General features: G+C 38.4%; 1 protein-coding gene across 3 annotated transcripts in view; it reads left to right on the top strand.

Moving 5' to 3' along the window:
* The window catches only part of LOC124148411, a 117,580-nt gene that overhangs the window by 9,341 nt on the left and 87,734 nt on the right, over window positions 1-20,505 (top strand). For all 3 annotated transcript variants that reach the window (XM_046519491.2, XM_046519492.2, XM_046519490.2), the window contains exon 2: window positions 9,036-9,370. In XM_046519491.2, coding sequence (XP_046375447.2) covers window positions 9,085-9,370 — 286 coding nt within the window. In that variant the 5' untranslated portion in view covers window positions 9,036-9,084. The remainder of the gene's footprint in view (window positions 1-9,035; window positions 9,371-20,505) is intronic.

The following is a 20,505-nucleotide window of genomic DNA, read 5'->3' as shown; positions in this document are numbered from 1 at the left end:
GGACATGATGTTTTAAATGCCAAATTATATGCTAAGAATTCTTTTTCACATCTTGTAACCTAGCACCATGCATCCATGAAATTCCATATTTTTAATAAAGATCGCGATTTCATGCTTAAAACGTTCAGAATAACATGATTTAACTCAAAACCTTTCGTCAAAGTCTGAAAATTATCATCCACGAGGACAGTATTGTTGCTGTAATTTGACTGGCTGCCTTAGGTCACGTGCTTAAATTTGACCAATCACGAACCTTGTAGCAGATTATGTCGGTGAAACAATATAAGTTTGTTCTTCCCCGCCCTAAAAGGGGCACTGATCTAACACAATACTCCGGACTGGTTGTTGCCTTTGTTATTGTTTTTTCCCCCGTGAGTACCCGGATGATACGCAACGCAACTGAGCGTGACCAGAGACTGGGCTACCGTCTGCAAGGACAGCTAAATAAACTTGGAGGCTGGAGGCAATATTTGTTTTACGCATTTTTGCATAAACACTGATTGGTTAACTGTGATCTATAAAGATTTCGACAAAGGGCGCATGTTAATTAATTTCTTCAGCCTAAACAAACAGACAAAAAGAACAGCGGAGCTCATCGGATGTCGTCATTTGGAAATACCCCAGATGGTTATAGTTTAATACTAAAAAAGTATCCATACAAGGAAAGCATTTTCGGATTTCGGCTTGCGTCGATAATACGATTACTACTCCCTTGTTGTCATCCACGTTTTCTCGTATAACCCCTACACTTGTGTATTTGTCGTCATTCACTTGGTGCTCAGTTAATGAATTTATTACAGGTACAATTAGTGGTAGCGCCACTTAGATTACCTGACAAAAGTTCCCATTTGGCATTTATTGTGTCTGGGGTAATTATTCAATCTAAATCCAGGTTTGAAGTGCGTTGAAATGTGTGTTATGTAATATGCACGTGGCAACCCAGCAAGAGATGAATGATCAGTTGATTTACTTCTTTTTGTAAATCAACGGATCGTTCCTAGTCATCAAAGGATTAACAGAAAATACGTTGATTGATTAATCACTGTTATCTTGCACAGTGGATATGTCAAGAGTGAGTGTTTACATGTCTAGGTTTACTAAAACAAAGGGAATACACTCATATCATGGCGTGAAGTGCCGATGTAAAAACAACATACTTTGTTCAAAGGGTTAACTGATAATACGTTGATTGATTGATCATTGTTATCTATCACTCAATGGATTTTTTTGTAACCGTGGTCGTTAGTTGTCACGTGCGCTTTCTCAGCCGTCCATTGAGACTTGACACCTATGTAAAACACCTGAAACAATCCAAGTGATCAGTTGAGAAACGAACACGGGTTATAATATCCCGAAACGATATATATCTTTTAAAATATCATTTTTGATTGTTACTGAGACACGTGACATCGAATAAGTTTCTTTGTACAGCTACAGACAAGTGGGATATTGTTGCTTTGTGTGGATATTCACGGATACATTCCTCGAACAAGGAAGCTACCTAAAATTTATACACATAAATTTGGTAGGTTGTAATTATGAATTTTGCATATTGTTTTCCTTCATTTGAACGGATTCGTTCTTGTTTCTCTACGACTTGGTTGAGACATTCTTCAATGCGCGATAGACGTTGTTTTCACAGGTCTTTTCCTTTGTAAGCGTGTATATATTACCGTCAATTTGTAAAATGTGATTCTCTCAGGCAATTTATAAAATGTGTAAATATTTCAGTCATTTTGACTAAAAAATCTGCCCAGGTTGATTAAGACGATCAAAAGGGCCTACAAACATCACAACAGATTATTATGTAGGATTAGAAGCCAAACAACATAGAAATGTACTTTTCAACGTAACATTTTCAGTCTCTTGGTGATGACATTACACATCAAAATGTTTGGAACTCGTTGTCATAATAATACAGATGGAAATGTTTTTCAGTCACTTTGTAAAATAACTGAATATTTAGACGTTTAATAAATTTGTTACACATTTGACAGTAAAAAAAATATACACACTATAAAAAAAAGCAATGCTCAGGTGAAATATTTACTTTGTGTTGCAAGTCAAAATAGTGTAAACGAAAATCGCAAAATTACCAAGCAAGTGACTTATCAAAACTTCGTCACCATTACCGATGCTACCCACAAAGATACCTACATTTCCTTATTATATCGAAAACTGTATTTCATTTTGTTGACCAATGTGACCATACGCCCTTATTACTACCCATAAAAATGACTAATGCGCTTACGAATGGCGCAGCAGAGGTCGCGAACTAGTCTAGATTTCTGCTATACATCCGGGTACTCACTGGGAAAAAACAATAACAAAGGCAACAACCAGTCCCGGGGAATTGCGTTAGATCAGTGCCCCTTTAAAAGGCGGGGAAGTATACGGGAAACATTAATTTTGTAGCATGTATGTCGACATGTTGGTTTATTTGAAATTTCAAGCCACGCATTTACGGAAACAAAACATACAAATCATCTGCGTGGAATGTTGATGCTATTCTTTTCCAGCAATAAGAGATACTTCAAAATCGTCTTTATGTAGTTAATTGATGCATCTGACCGTTTCTGGTCATTAGCTGACATTATTAAACCATTCATGTGTAATCCGATGTCCTTTTTTCCTCAAGGACTAATTTTCTGATTTTCACGGTGTATACAAAAGAAGAACTGTACTCCGGAGATCGTAAATAACAGCATAACATAAAATATGTTCTGAATATGCTTATTCATGAACAACGACGACATCTCAATTTAAATATTACATGGCTGAATTCCACATTCGACATACCACACTTTTGATTGTTTAGATGCTCATGTTCACTGGAAATATTTGGAATAGTTATATTCCGTATTTTGAATTAACCCAGTCCCCCGTGTTTTTTTTAATCAGTGCACCGCACACAGCCACATGTGAAACGTTTGGTAGCAAAGTCAATGCAAAATCGGAGTAGTGTGTCGGCGAATTTGCATCAAGGCTGTAGTATTTTTCAACCGTTTAATGGAATTCAGTGGACAGCCGTAGCTCTGGTCACTCATATATTTTGTGTCCCATGGCTCAAATCTATTTGCGTCTGTACCGTGTTCCACTGATCTCAATAATCTGTTGGATGAAGGCACAGCTCTCTACAGTCCCATAGTTAACACCGAAGGCTATGAGGGGTATTTAGGTCATAATCAGCTCCCAGCAGCCACTGCCTCAAGCGATATTGTCTACATAACAGATCAGTTTTATGGCTCCGTCACAGGTGCTCCAAATATTGAAGCAGGGGAAACAAATATCATAGAATCATTTCAACAATCAATATTGATATCCCCGTCACTTTTGGTAACTTTTAATGATGTCTCCATTTTTACGGATTTTGATTCCTATGCATTATTTGACTCTCATCAGCAGAGTGGTTTGGGTCAGATTGATCCGAATGGACAAGCGGTTTTACTTCTGTTTAGTAGTATGGATGAATTGTCCTGTTAGATCTTAACAGTATATAAGGCGACTATGATTGTCGTAAGAGGCGACAAACGGGATCGGGTGGTCAGGCTTTGGTTGATGCATGGCATCGATCCCAATTGCGTGGATCGATGCTCATGATATTAAGCACTGGATTGTCTGGTCCAGACTCGATTATTTACAGAACGCCGTCATATAGCTGGAATATTGCTGAGTGCGGCGTTAAACGTCAAACATCATCATATGAACTCAAACCAGTCATTGTTACAAGTAAACCACATTCCACAACAGTTACTGACACTGGATAAAAAACCGTACATAGAAAAAAACCAAGTAACTCAACTCATCATGATCACAATTACTATTCTTTTAAAGAAAGAAATACAAAAAAGAAACTGACCAAAAAACGTAAAACAAGAGACTAGGAATCTCCGTTATTGATTAGTCCCAGTATTAGAATGTTCTCCAACTACGTGATATTTTGAGTATGTGCATCTGTGGTTGTGACAAAAAGACCTTATCTAGTATGACTTTTTTTGCCATATGGAGCCCTTAGTATTTTCATTTACATTATTATAACCAAATGCCAAGTGTAAAAAGAATGTGATCTATTATTTGAGCATGTGCATCTGCAAATGTTGTTGGCAGTTTTGCTACTATTTCCACGTGTTTACATTTGTGCCAGAAATTGCTTCCATTTCCTTCGATCTACTTTTAAAATAAAGGCCCAGGTTAGAATAGGTCTTCAGCAACCCAAGCTTGCCGTAAGAGGTGGCGAACAGGATTGGGTAGTCAGGCTCGCCGATTTGGTCGATGCATAACATCATATTCCAATTGCCTAGTTCGATGCTCTTGGTGTCAATCACTGAATGATCTGTTCCAGATTGGATTATTTACAGACCGCCGTCATATGGCTGAAATACCGCTGAGTGCGGCGTTAAACAAGAAACTATTTTTAAATAGACCTTCCCTATGCAAATGTATCAATTGTATTTCCCAATACTCAAAATAAATAATATTTCTTCCACAACAGCGTTGTGTTATTTGTGGTTAATATAATTGTGCTCCTTCATGCCTTTCAGTAACATCATAATTATGCGTTTGTGAGGCATCACATATGGCGGGGAACTTTGATGCTTTGCATCAATGTTTTCTTGTTTAATGTATACTGACATGGGAGCCTTCGACGTGTGTGTTATTCATACGAAGCTTTGAAAACGGAGGTATTTCCTCATGTTTGTGAGCGGACAGCCACTGTCATCGGGAAATTGGTAATGAAAGATATTATTTGTAATTCTTTTTAAAATAATGTTCCGACTACGTAAACAAATGAAAATAAAAAAGAAATGAAATCTTATATTTGCGGAAAATCGTTAAATTTTCGCTTCATTGGTCCTTAATCTGGACGTTATGAATATTTTAGCTTACCGGTACAAATATTTTTTATTTAAAACGAACTTTATTAAGTTGTTAATGAATTATGTATATGATGTAATACACATAACTTACATATTTATATACAATAGGATTAATGAGGCCTTTCAAATAGTGTATGGTCAAACATGTAGTAGCAAAGATGTTTTACCTTGATAAATGTTGGCTTCATATATCACAGTCTCTGGGAACTTTGTGTCACAGCGGTACTCTTCTGGTTGGCTGGTGTTGAAAGAGTTAAACGTTGCCCATGCTGCCAAAATAGCAGCGTCTTTCATGCATTTCCACCCATGACATGATTTGTTTGTTTGTTTTGCTTTTTGTTTTGCCACACTCAGCAATATTCAAGCTATATGAGGGCGGTCTGTAAAATAATCGAGTCTGGACCAGACAATCCAGTGATTGACATCATGAGCATCGATCCACGCAATTGGGATCCATGACCTGTATTCAAACCAAGTCAACGAGCCTGACCACACGATCCCGTTAGTCGCCTTTTACGACAAGTATAGTCGCCTTTTACGGCAAGAATGGGTTGCTGAAGATCGAGTCTACCCTGGAATCTTCACGGGTGCCCATGACATGAGTATTGTTATATTGCCAATGGCCCATCTGTGCACAAGCTATGTGCCAGGGATACGATAAAATGTTCTTGAAAAATTTAGTTATTTTACTTTTGTTACTCCAGGACATTTTTTTTCTAACTTTTTAGGACTTTAGGACAACATTCAAGTAAAAAAAATGAAAAAATGTGAGAGGCTTTTTTTTTCTTTTTTAAATTGGCCTGCCTCACTTTTGAAATGAGTTTGAAATCCGTATAAAACTAAGAAATAAAAAGTGTCGCCAAATACATCTTGGTAAATCCAAGCATAGCTTGAACTAACAACAGAATAAATGGGCCTAGATCGAGCTTGTATGAGATTCATCACTGTATATTTATTACTAGTTAATGCATAGGAACACATTGATTGGTCTAGATAGGAAGATGACATCTTGTCACTGTAATAAGAGGCAAGTTAAATTAGTTTAACTTAAGTTATGCTGTTGACATGAAAGTGATAGTAGTGTAACTTTAGGATACTAACATGAGGCCTATGACTGATCTATATTTAAGATACTAATCCTACTCCCAAAACACTGAGTATAAAATGACATAGATCTACTGGTTTGGTTGCAAAATCACCCGAAATTTTGGGTAAACAATTGTTTCGGGTACAACTATGACCACATGCCGTATAAACTACGAATAGTTGTTTATACCATGATGAAGAAAACTTGCAACTTGAGAAAAACGAAAATAAATTGTTTGGGTCTCAATGTCTAAATATGACCAAAATATATCATCCCGTGGTACTGGACTTACGAAGTGTAGCCTAATGATCGGCAATCACCTGACTGTGGCGCCAACGGTTCCTTCCCAATAGCTCCTTTTCTGGGTACACCACCTGTGGCTTGTTTGGTCAGGACTTCCAATAAGGAGAGAGTTGTCACAGGATCTGGGTCAGCCACATTCGTCGGGACATAACCTGGAGGTTTTGAGTTCATTATGGCTTCAACTTCTACATGTAAAAGAACACTCGCATAACAGGCTCAGCCACTGACTGATCTCTGAGGACAACACTAAGGTCATGTTGATTTCACGCTTCCAGCAGCCACCAAAGGTGCATAAGGTGGATTATTCATGGAGGGTATCTTCTGCTTGGTCAACTGCTGAGCGATCACAGGGCTCATTGAGGAAAATGCTTCAATCAGCCCAAGGTCACCACCCTTGAAATTGGTACCAAAATTAGGGCTTTCCTCTGTGGGCTATGAATCATCTCAAAGACATGAGGAAAGCATCACTGTCCATACACTCGAGCAGATCCAGGTGAACTGCACTGGTTGTGAGACACTTGAAGACTATTCCCCATCACTTTTCTCTTCTGCGGCCAATCATGACCCACACTGGTCCAAAACAACCCACACCAGTCGAGTAGAATTCGGGTTTGTACAGTCGAAGGCGTGATGGAAGGAGATCTGCCGTCTTGGGTATCCGAGGAGATGCATGTGATCCCTGACATGCTGTATAGTCTCTGATGGCGTCTGAAGTGCTTCCCGTCCCCTCAGTATCCAGAAATCTGGTCGAACTTCTGCAAAGAGGCATTCTGGTCCATAATAGTGCACGTTTTCATCAAAGTTCTTTGTTTTGTTATGGGATGTTTAGGATCGACGACTATAGGGTGTTTGACATTGTCTGGAAGTCCCTCAGGCTTCAGTCCACCACCATTTCTTACCAGGCCGTCTGGTGTGTCGTTTTCTGGATTGAGTTCTATAAGTCTGCTTGTAGGAGCTGTAGCTTTGCCTCCTCTTAATGACGCATTTTCATCTGGGAATCATTCCAGCTGAATTTGTTGAATAAATATTGTTTCTGCTTTCTCTACAAGTCCAACTTCATCAAATTGATCACTTGCGGCCGTTCATCTGCTATCTCAGCGACATCAGGTAGATAACATTATTCAATGAGTGGAGGATTTTAGAAGGAAGGGAGACCCCGTCCTCAAAGGGTAAACCTCCTGTGATATAATCAGCCTTCACATAACGCCAGCTGTCTACAGGAGTCAGTGATTGTGTCTCAGAGACCCGAGTCCCAACAAACACCTTGTACGAACAGGCCATGTCAGAACAGTTGTTGAGTCACTCCACAATATGGTATCTTGGATCGTCAAGCTCAATTCTTTGTAAAGTGTAGTGGTTAACTGTGCACCAGTAAGGACAGCAGAGTTCCAGTCAAGGCATTAAGAGTTGCTTCTTGCAGGCCACTCTACTTCTCGCAGCCACAAAACTGACAGCCATGTCACCATTACTATCTTCACCTCTCAAATAGGCAACTGAACCAAAGGCACGCTCAAAAGCGTCACAGAATATATGCAGTTGTCTCTGTGACTGATAAGGATCATGGTTTCTGGATCTTTAGCATCTTCGTAAATACGAGAGATATCACACAGTTCAGATTCCCACTTACTCCATTGATCATGAAGTTATCCAGTTTTTATCAAAGCATCCCCATTGACGTTTTCATCTCCATAGGTCCTGCACCAAGAACAGTGTCAAGTTAACTGATGAATCATGGTTTATCCCCCCCATCACATCTTCAAACACAATGGGAAGCATCGTTTGGTCTTGAATTGCTCTTACGAGTACAAGGGTCAAGACCTCAATAGTCACCTTCTGCCTGGTCAACCTCTTGGATCCTCCTTCCTAGGCATGTTCTTGAGATTTCAACAATACCCAGTTGGAATATCATGTGATATGACGGGTATGTTCCAACAGATCCGACTCCTACCTGAAGACAAACCCATCCTCAGATTCCTGTGGCGCAACATGAACAATAATGTGGATCCAGATGTCTATGAATGGCAGGTTCTGCCCTTCAGGACTACTTGTAGTCCATGTTGTGCGACCTTTGCCCTACTGAAGCGTGTGACTGACAACCAGCAGCAGAACCTTGAAGTTATGAAGTGTGTTGGTGAGGTGGAGAAACACAAGCTTTTGGGACCCATGAAGATCCGGGGTAGAGTAGGTCTTCAGCAACCCATGCTTGCCGTAAAAGGTGACTATGCTTATCGTACGAGGCGACTAACGGGATCGGGTGGTTGGTGTATGTCAGCATATCCCAATTGCGTGGATTGACGTTCATGATGTCAATTACTGTATTGTCTGGTCCAGACTCGATTATTTACCAGACTGCCGTCATACAGCTGGAATATTGCTGAGTGCAACAAACAAAACACAAGTTTCTGGTCAAGGATCTTGCGACATCCAAGTTGTATGGTACTCAACGCTGTGTTAATGCCAAATTGTATCAACTTTAACCAACGAGTTGTACGTGTGAACGCCCTTCAATTGAGGATAAAGTGAACATGTTGTTAGGTGACATTGAGGTAATTGAAATGATGACATATAAGCAAAGGTTTTTGAAACAAAATCCATTTTTTTATTTTTGTTACCGTACCGTTACTGCGTCAGTGGGTTACACATGTATTTGTTTGCTTGTGATCAAGTTGGTAGTGGTTTTCTTCAATTAAATTTCCTTGCTAAATCAATATAGTTCCACGCGCCCATCATCAAGTTTTAAATACATATAGTGTATGTCTTCTTTTTAGGATGTAGACGAGTGCCTGTCTTACATTGAAGCATCGAGTCTAGGTCAGCATGAAAAGCGTGTCCACCCAGACACCAGACGCAGGGTGTGCATCAACTGGTATGGAAAACCTGAGGACCCAGTTAGAGCTATTGCTTTCCGAGTTGCGGGAGGTTGGAGAGCTGACTGGAAGCCGTGGTGTCCGCCTTCACAGCCTCGGAAGAACCGCACACCGCTCTGGGGAGGCGCTGGACAACATGGGGGAGGCGATTGACGGTTTGGAACGGGAGATTGAGGTTTCACAAGAAGAGCGCTCAGATTTGGATGATATCTACACATCTCTACTAGGCAAACAGGGTAGGATACGTTACCCGTATAGAAACTATTATTATTTCTGGTACAGTGAGGTATGATACAAATGTCACAGATGGTACTCGTCATAAACACATTAATGACAAGTCAATTCTTCTGAAACCAACAACACGGGGACATATTGTACAAGAGTAGTATTAAAACGTAGACAGTTCCCTCCACGGACGAAGCCCAATGAATACTTATGTGCCTAGTGTTATGCAAATAGGTATGCAAGACAAGACAATTTATTCAATATTCTAAGCGCACTACAATATATATTGTAAGACGGCGGTCTGTAAATTATCCAGTCTGGACCAGACAATCCATTGATTGACACAATGAGCATAGATCAACGCAGTTAGGATACGATGACATGCATCAACCAAGTCTTCGAGCCTGACAACTCGAACCCGTTAGTCGCCCCTTATGACAGGCATGGGCTGCTGAAGACTTATTCTACACCGGATTTTCATGGGTCCTGTAAATAAGTATAAACAGAGATCATATGTTTTTTGTGTATCTTGAGTGTTCAGAATATTTATATATTTACTGCACTGTCATTTCGGATGTATTTACTAATGTACTTTTTTTCTATTAGAGGTATATGCATCACATACAAGCAGGACATAAATATCGTCTTTTTGTACATTTTGTCATTTAGCCTACAGTGAGGCGTCATGCATAGCGTCACAAAGAGGTCAAATGGCCATGCAGGAAATAGCTCAGTCGCTGGAAGGAAGGGTCCATTGTTCCAATGCGTTAAAACACTTAGTCGTTCGACCCTTCATTAAACCAGAACAAGGGATAGCCATGAGTACTGTTGTGCTGTCAGGCAACAAACAAACACTTACTTTTTTAGGCAAATTGTGTGAGTAACAGGTGCTACCTGGTTTCATCACTGATATTTTCAGTGATCCTTTCATTTGGGGTGGTCGGGGAGCCTAGTGGTTAAAAGCGTTCGCTCGTCAAGCCGAAGACCCGGGTTCGATTGCCGACATGGGTACCATTGTGTGATGGCCGTGATATTACTGAAATATTGCTAAACGCGGCGTAAAACCATACTCACTCACTCGATCTCAGTTTTGTTTTTACGCGATGTAAGCAGCCTTGGCGCGTGATTTGACTTCCGTTTTCAATGTAAACACTTTGCCCTCTGCACACGTGTGTAAACGCAACGGAACAAGACGCGACGGTTAATGTGGATGGTGGCAAGAGGAGGCCGAATTGGACCAAGGGGGAGAGGGAGCTACTTGTTGAAGAAGTATATATATATGCAACACGATGGCTGTTTTGGAAAATTCAAGGGGTGTGGAATGGGCACACAAAGAACAAGGAGCAGGCGTCGGGAGGAGATTACCGAGGTCCTAAATGCGTAAGTTAATGCACTCATTATTCAAACATAGAATGTAGTATCTAAGTATATGTTGGAAATCGAATTACCTTGCTGGGTACACTGAGGCTTTGACAACAAGAAGCATAGCATGTATGCACGTAGTCCTGCACCATGACTGAAATATATTTATTTTATAAAAAAAACAAAAAACAATCTAAATATGTACAAAAGCAAGTCTAGCTAGATCTAGCTCTGTTCCACAACATCGGGAAAATTATTTGTTTAATTTTAGAGTCGAGAAGGGTATTGAGTAATGCAAGATTTCATTGACTAATGTTAGTCTAGTCTACACGCATCCCAGCCGAGACTATCGGACCCCGTCGTTGCTACACGTATTCTAGCCCTCATTAAAAAAATATTAATTCTGCCAAAAACTCACCCATTTTCTAAATTCTTGACTTGCCTTTGTGGATGATGTTGTTGAAAACGAATGATGTAATTTTACAGTAACCTTTTTAGTAAAAGTACATATCAGTGAGAATTTCCAAAATTTCCAAAATATTTCATAAATGTGTGAATGACATATCATAATATTTTAGCATAACTGTAGATCTGAAAATTGTTCACTGAAATGAAGCAAATTGTATTCCAGAATATCCAGTTATGTGCGAAGATCTGCAGAAAAAGCAGGAAGCAATATATGCGACTTGAAACAGAGATGTATGTATAAATATCAAATGACACTTTGTTTATTGTATTTCGTATTCAACTTGCTGATAATTTTATATTATTTGGATAGTTTCACAAAAAAAAATCATAATTTTCATAAATAAATATCCCCATCTTGCCTTGAATTATTCATGCACAACTCCTTAAAAGGGTTTATTGAAGATGAGAGTGTTAGGCAACAGTTATTATAATTTTTGTTTTAAGTGTGTTATTTGGCTCTGGACAAATATTGTCAATTCTTTTAAAATATGTTCTTAATAATTCATTTAAAATATGTTCTTAATGATTCTTAATAATTCTTTTAAAATATGTTCTTAATAATTCATAATAATTCTTTTAAAATATGTTCCAATATCACCTATTTTTTAGAAGAAATAGCGACATGTTACCTGATTTTTAGTGCCCCTTTTTGAATGTTCGGAAAAATATTGTTGATATCTGTGACTATCTGTGTTACAAGGGCCTACACAATGCATACAGAAGTAGAAAAGTCAGATACAATAAGGAGGCCTAAGGTCAGCTTGTGGAATTGACCCTGAAGGTAGATAAGTTCAGTGTTCCCATTTACCCGTAATTACCAGTTTTTTTACCGGTAAAATTAAGCTTGGACCGGTAATTCATGTAACTACCAGTCCCTGTGGACCGGCAATCAAATGGGACTTCTCACCATTTTATAGTATGTGAAACAAATAGTAGGCAAATAGGCAAATAAATATCCCTGAACAAACACGAGGAACTAATCTGAGACTGAGGCTATTGAAAATCTCAAATGACAAGCAGTCTCACTGAAAAAGCAATATTTTTTACATATGTAATGAACATGATAAAGTAACTAGCGTGACAATATTTACATGACTTAATCCAAGTAAGAGAAAACTAGACTGTGAGTGACTACATGTATCTCAATGACTTCTGTGTACATTGAGTACTAATAGGGGCTAGAGAAATATTTACTTTTCACCTTTTGCCCTAAATTTGTGTCACTCTAAGCCTTATTTCAACTCTACTTTTGCCAATTTCCTTCAAAGAACTCTTTAAGAGAAATGAAAACTGGTGTGATGATGAGAAGGTATTTTCCTCATCTTTGAGTTACATAACATTATAATATATGTAACCTTATCTTTGCAACTGAACTCATATGTTTGGTCTGGCCCTATTACTTTGGATAACATTGATAAGGCAGATAAACTAATTTGTATCAATGTTTTACTGTTAATAAATGTTGAACTTGAAATACTATTGTGGATTTACATATTATCCCCTGCTACAAAGTGGGAGGGGGACATAAGAATGTGCTGTGTACCTGTCATTCAGATGAAAAAGGCCAAACTATTGGAGGTATTCTTTCAATAAGTGTTGGCCATTTTAGTCTAGCAAATATATTCTTATCTTCAATTACTATAGATTCATCTATACTGATAAATTACAGTGGAGACAGTGGGTTTATACCACATCAACTGGACATTTAATAATGCACACATCTTCTTACACAAATCAAACATTTTGGTACACAATCACATATGTATATGTAGAGAGAGAATCTCACCCGAAGAATAGACTGACTGTCTTGCAAATGTCTTAGGGATATTTCATAAACTTGTTAATGAGATATAGAACAATTTATTCTAAAAAGCTGATGAAATCAGAAAATTTTCTAATGACACTTGTTTCTGTATTAAAATCAATGAAGATAACATTGTCCAATATTGATGATTATTGGTAAAGTATTACAGTCATAAATCCTAAAATAACTGTTAGCAAGCGTACAGTCGACAAAGTCATCTATATCCCCCGCCCATTTTAACATGTTATGGTCCCAAACCAGATAACTGACCCAACATCTCTCTCAGCCCATGTCAAAATAGCTGCAATGGAAATTCTAAAATAAACATTTCTAAAACTCCTTAATATCAAATGGCACCAGTTCAGTATATACTTTATATATAGACATGCAATGTTTGGCAAGGAAATATCTAACAGTTTATTTGTTATACTCCATAAGTGAACCCACCCTATATTAAAACTTCAATCCAACTTGTTACCATGGAAACGTAAAAAATAAAAATTTCTAAAAGTGTTAAATATCAAAAGGCACCTGTTCAGTATGTGCCTGGTCCACATGCAAAGTTTTGTAAGTATTTAATGGTTTTTGAGTTACGCTCCGGAAACGAACTCTACCCTATAGACATGATAGAACCTAAGTCCAACTTGTTGCCATGGAAACATAAAAAAATATAAAATTCCTAAATAGCAAAAGGCACCATTTCAGTATGTGCCTGGTAGACATGCAAAGTTTTGTTAGAAAGTATTTAACAGTTTTTGAGTTGTGCGCCAGAAATTAACACCACCCTCATAGAACCTAAGTCCAACTTGTTGCCACGGAAATATAAATAATAAAAAAATGTAAAATTCCTAAATGGCAAAAGGCACCAGTTTCATAGAGAAATATAACGGTTTCTGAGTTATGCTCTGGAAACGATTTCGGGACGTACGCACGCTCGCACACATGCACACACACACGCACGGATGGACGGAACCCATTTCAATAACAAAGTCAGTTACTGATTAAAATGTCACAAAGGGTTTTTTTCATAATCTGTATGCTCCGGTTGGATTGTCAGTAGGTTGGACTGAAATATACATCTAATATATGGGATGTGTTTATAAAATTGAATTGAACATAATACCTTTCTAATAATAATTTAATAATAATAAACCTTTTTAATAATCTGATACTTCTTTTTTACTTCCCCAATCGACCAATTTCCGGAAGAGCCTCTTCTGTAAGAATAGTCCAATAACGAAACATGACAAATTTATAATCATAAATATGGAGACTACTGAAGACATTGAGAAATTGATCAAAATAAATATTTGGTCTTTGAAAGGCAATTAGAAGTGATACACATAAGGAAGAGAATATATGGATTTCAACTTCTTTATTATGAGGAACACAACGTTTCGGAGTATATGCTTACTCCTCCATCAGGTGAATGAATGCCAACAGATGATTGGCGCTGATAGGTGGTCAGCAATAGACAATGGAATAGTCACAGTCACAGTCACATATTAGTCCAGTAGAAACTGCATTGGACCCGGACATTTCTGATAACAGGCCAAATTTGTGTTTAAACTCACCAGAAGGGTGTTATTGGTCACCATAAAAAACCTAAAGAAAATCAAGGTTGGGGAAATATGTTTTATTTGGATGGTTCTGGGGGTGGGGTCTGTTGTTTTTTCACACAAATGTCAGCAGGAATGCATTTGTCATGGTTATACATAGACCATGTAAAAATATTGTTTGTGGTCTTCATTCTAGTCTGTATTGTCATTTCTTAGGAATCCTACTTGGATCATATACAAAATATTTGTATTTATTTATCGTATAGTCAATGTCGGCCATCTTGAATTCAAGATGGTCACCTTAAATTGACTCTACTACATATAATGCTGTTATGAAACTCAAAAGTTTATGATTGCAGTTATTATCTTATGCATTTCATTAACTTACTCTTAACATTGCACAAGTTCAATAAATAATAGTTTTTAATACTTAACATTATCATCAGTTTCTTGTAATCTTTGAGAGAGTTTTTGTTTTATACTTTATTTGGATTCAGTTGCCTGAATTATGCTACTGGCAGTCTCATGAAACTCAAAAATAATTTTTGGACTTGATGTGGAAAATACCCACAAAAGGCATTGCTCATTTAACCCCAAACATATTGTTATAACATCACATATGTTTTTTATTAAAAGGTGATGATAACAAATAAAATAACTGACTATGTGGCCAATATTTACACAATTCTTTTTACATTTTCGCAAAAATTAGAGTCGGCGTGTCTGTAATCAGAAAAATATAAAACGCCTGGCCTTACATTAGTGCAGTTCAAAGTACAACTCTTGGGGATCTAATTCATAATATGCATATCCTGTTAATGTCCCCAAATCATTCCACATACATAACTAACCACTTTTTCATAGCACTCAGTACTTCTTCAGTCGTCAATACACACATATTGCTATAAGTCACCAACAATTGAAGACAATCAGAGACGAAGAAATATATTGCAATGTTAAATTTAGGAAGTAGCAAAGCGTTCCATAGTCCATATTAATCTTCATCAATAACCTCATCACAAAACACAGGTGTTGGGTTTAAGCAGTAGCCCTTGCACTTGCAATGAATGCCACATGGGATTCTCTTCTTTGAACAACTGCAGTTGGAACACAGTCTTGAAGTTGCTGAGCAAGTACAATTAATTTCCTTGATAAGATTATCAGGGGCAGCACGTTTGTCTGTGATTGTAGCAATGATGGTCCCATCCACAGTTTGGAATCCATATCCATGCATGTCCAACACAGTTTTGAGGTGAATCCATGTGGAAACCTGGTGATGAACACGAAGAGAATGGAAGTAACATGCTCTGCTTGTCGGTGGCATTCTCTCTACAGGTACAAACTTAGTGGAGACAGCAAACAAATACCTCAGTTCATCAAGGCAGCGTCCTTCATCAACTGTGTTGTACAGAGCACTGACAAATCTTTCACCTGCTGAAGTGACCATGTCTTTCGAAGCTGACACGTCTCCAAAAACCGATGCTGAATCATGAAGTGTGTCTGTTGACTGCAGCAGCTTGAAGTGCTTCACTTTTCCAAGGCTGAACAAGGCAGAAGTGGTATCGCAACCCGACATGGCATGCACAAAAGGCAGAAATTTACACATGTCTACCCCAAGACCTTGTTTACACTGATTGATAGAAATTAGTTGTACCTTTGACTTCATGAAGAGATTGGTTCCAGGTTTGCTGTGATGGATCAGTAACACCAAGATATCTGTGTCATCTGCATAAACAACCACTTCATCTGTGCTCTCTGCCATCATGATAGCTTGACTTACAACCACAACATCAGCATCGCCCTCTTCGGCTGCATGTTCAAAATGTATTCCTTCTGCTGCTAGATGTTTTGCAAGTAGGTAGATTAAAGCCTGCTTGTTCTGCTTGTTTGACATAAAGCTTGCTTTATCCTGAGGGACTGGTGTTGAGTTCTTCACTATTATGTCTGGTGCAGATACTTTCATAATCTTTCTTCTCTTCTGTTCAAGCTCCTTGGTGGTCGTGGCTTCATATGTGTCAAACACTACACAACATGGCTGATGTTGTGTTGTCCGATGGATTACACTTTCAACATAGATCTTGCAGATGTCTTCAATCGTACCGATCTTTGGCCAGGGTATCTGCTGAAGAAGTGCGCATCCATCAATGACTATGCCTGGCGTTGTGGTGTGTGCTTCTTCTTTGTGGTAATGTGTAAGCAGATATTTGGCCAGGACAGACTTTTGGCATTTTCTCATAGATCCGTCATCATAGAAGAGAGCTGGTGACACTGCTGCAAGTTCAAACGAGAACACATCATGAGATGGGGGACCACTCACTAGAGTCATTGCTAATAATCTTTGATAAAGCTCCATTGATGACATTCTCAGCTGTGCTCCATCTGATAGGCGGATAGACTTCTTCATGGTGGCAAACGTGACAACTTGCGATGATTTCTTTAAAACAACATCCCCAAACTTCATTCCTGTCATATTTAACTGAATCCTTGTTCCAATCTCAAATGCTTCATCAACATTCACTTTGTCAACTGCAACAACTTCACTGGCAATATTTCTCAGTTGATGTTCTGGAGCTGCCATGAAAGGGTTGTGACTCCTAAGAAATGAAAGGAACGTCTGCAAATCAGCATAATCTTGTTTTATCCGGCCTGGATTCATATCTCTGTGGTGATCAACAATCTCTGAGGAGGTGTTGGTCATCAGTCGTAGAGCATCTGTGTACTGAGCCACAATATGGGCAGAGAGCAGCCATTTTGTTCTTGCTGAATCCTTGTGAGTGATGTTGATCAAACCTCCTTGAGTTTTTCCTGCTCTCATAAGACATTGCTCTATGATCATGTCACTCCAAGTGCCACTCCAAAATTGCTTTGAGTTCCTTCGGATTGTAAACAGACCTGCTTCCATTGGTACTTTCAGACAAGAGCATAGACAAAGACAATCCTGAAGATACAATCTGCAAAACTTGGCATAGTTGTTGTGACCAGATGCTGCAAACAGGGGCAACATGCTTTCAGTTGCCTTCAGATGTAACTGCCAGTTACCTGTGCGCTCTGCCCTAACAAACATCCTTACAATGGAAACAAAGTCCATGAACATCAGCCACAGCTTACTTGTCCTTGATAGTGATCTTTTCTGTTCTTTCAGTTCAACCAGTTGCACATGGAGCTGATTCAGTGTTTCATCTGTGTCAAAGGTGTCATGATCTCCCTTAAACATTTCTTGCTGAAGCCTATTCAGTTGATCTGCTGTGTCCTTGGAAATGATAGACTCTTCTTCAGGCACGGACACTTCATCATCGTCATCAAACTCATTAGCACTTGTACGTTTGTCAGATTCCAGTAGTGTTACATGGAGTGCTGCATCAGTCAAAAGGCATGCCCTCAGGGTCTTTGAATAGGACTTGCCATCAAACATCTTTGGGAGACTCTTCCTTGCATACACAGTTGCCCAAAGTTCATCCAGGCCACTGTCTTCCATACATTTGCAACCAGCACCCAGGTAGGACATAAGTTGATGAAATCCTCCAAGCCTCAACTGAACGTGAGAAACCTCATTGGGGTTGTCGGTCTTGATTTTGTAGCCTTTGGCATAAAGGGGCTGATCAAATGTCAGTTGAGCACAACATTGTCCAAGCTTTATTCTCTGAGAATCAACAAACCTCATGGTGCTGTACACTGCCTCATTTGTTTGAGGATTCAACGGTATCATTGGGTTGTAGGTGACTGATGTGCAGATGCACTGACCACTTGCAATCTCGGACATAAAGCCTTGCCAGTTAGGTGATGAACGGCTGTAAAGACTTGACAAGAGCCACATTGAATCCAGTTGAAGGAATTTACTGACTGAAATGTTTATTTGAGGTAATTCCAAAATATTCACATCAAACATACGATTCTTTGCCGGTTGCTTGTATGGATGCACCATATTTCCAAAGTTCCCAGCCAAAAGTAAATCAGATGAAGACACCTTTCTTCTTTGTATCTGTACTGGACTTTGATGAGCTGGAGTTTGACATGTAACAATTCCCATAACATGAGTTGATTGATGCCCATTCAATGTGTCTTCATTATAGTCGAAATTGTCAGCAACCCACTGACAAAATCCTGATGAGACGTCTCCTTGTGAGGCTTGAGGCATATCATCACTTTGTTGAGAAAGTACTGCAGCTTTTTCAAAATCTAAGACCTGGTCATAGGAGACACTGATTCCAAGGGTAGACAGAAGATTCAAGGCAACACGGGATCGTGTTGTTTGATGAATGAATAGTCCAGTAGGCAAGAGCAGTGGAGATACATATGACTGGTGAGAAGCTTGCATGAGTATGTGACATACAGAAACTATAAAGATCCTTTGTCTGAGGCAGGCGGATGGACTTCGTGGTTTATCAAAAATATTCTGCATCAACATGAGAAGTAGTGGTGGAACTTGTTTTTCAAGAAGCTCAACATCAATTTCACCTGGTTGTGGATACACATCTGTGTTTGGTGCCATGTCCTTCAAGTGATTTTTGACTGTCCGTCCAATGGATTTTGCTGCTTTGAGGTCTTCATTGGCTGTATTATCAACTTGTGATTCATGATATGATTCATGAAGTATAGAGCATGCCTCATCTGTTAAAGTCACAACATTTGGTCTTCCATCTACTTCTGCAATGGTGATCCTTGATTCGAAATACTGAAGGAGGCGGCGTTTAAAATGCTTCAGGCTATAGGGTGGAATCCCAGAAGGCAGAACACCAGCATACTGATGCAACAGCTCTTGTACAGTGTACAACTTTCCATTCTGCATTCTCTCAGGCAGTAGGTCACACCAGGTAGTGAAAGCAGTGTTCTGAATATTTCTGGCTGAAGCCTCAGAGATTTCACTGGTTGTCCTGTCATGCTCATACATAAAACACTGCATACAGTGTCTGTGGTATATTGCCTCAACTGCACGAATGTCACCAGCAACAATAATGCGAGCTTTAACATCTGCTGCCTTGTCATCAGATCTTCTCTCACAGAGGCCAAGGAGGGTTTCCTGCAGAATACTTCTTTTCCCACTGCTGACAATTTCGACACTGCTGATTGCTGAATTCCTATTCGGATGTTTTTGTAGATCTTCAAAATCAATCTCATTTGCACATATGAGACAGTGAGTCCTATAGTTAAAAGAATTATCTCCCGATCTTAAAACACATGGCTGGATATTTTCATGGTTTTCTGTTTTCTGAGCTTTCAGTATATTTGATGATGCTGTGTAGGACTTTCTGCATTTTTCATGAACAAAGTTAATTTCATTTGATTTTAGAGTTGATTGCAGTGAATCTTTGCGATGAACTGAAACTTTGAGTAAAGTGTTGACACCCTTGTCTCTTAGTTTGACTTCTCCAGAACCATTGTGACAAATAACACAAGTCATAATGGGGATCCAAACATATCTGTAAGAAAAGGAGGGATAAATGAAATTTGTAATTTAAAATAAGCATATTTTGACATGGCAAGATATTTAGTTTTATAAAAGTGAATATTAAGAGAAAAGAATGTATTTTTAAAAACAGTTAAATTGACATAATCATGTTTAGTTTAAAGTGTAAATATTGGATTAGAAATTTTAAAATTTTAATGCTGGTTGTTATGTCTTGTATTAATCAAGTGTGTAAGATAGATAGAAACATCTACATCAATTCATCCGGCTAATTGACACTACCATTCTTATTTTCAAATCTGTTGCACTGCTTTGACAAATAGAACATGTAATATTTTTCTAATATATCTATAAAAAATTATGAATTAAATAAAACAAAAATAAAAGAAAAAATATTTCATATTAAGCATATTTTGACATGGCAAAATAAAAGCCAATTTTCTGAGAAATGTATATATTAATTATCCATGAATTGAAGACAAATTTGTATTATTCACTTTAATTCAATTACAGTCACATTGACATTATCATGTTTAATTTAAAATTTTG

This window comes from Haliotis rufescens, unplaced genomic scaffold, assembly GCF_023055435.1.
Source record: "Haliotis rufescens isolate VD_foot unplaced genomic scaffold, xgHalRufe1.0.p SCAF_19, whole genome shotgun sequence".
Taxonomy (NCBI): domain Eukaryota; kingdom Metazoa; phylum Mollusca; class Gastropoda; order Lepetellida; family Haliotidae; genus Haliotis; species Haliotis rufescens.
The sequence above is the reverse complement of the archived record's forward strand: the minus strand, read 5'-3'. Positions and strand labels throughout refer to the sequence as shown.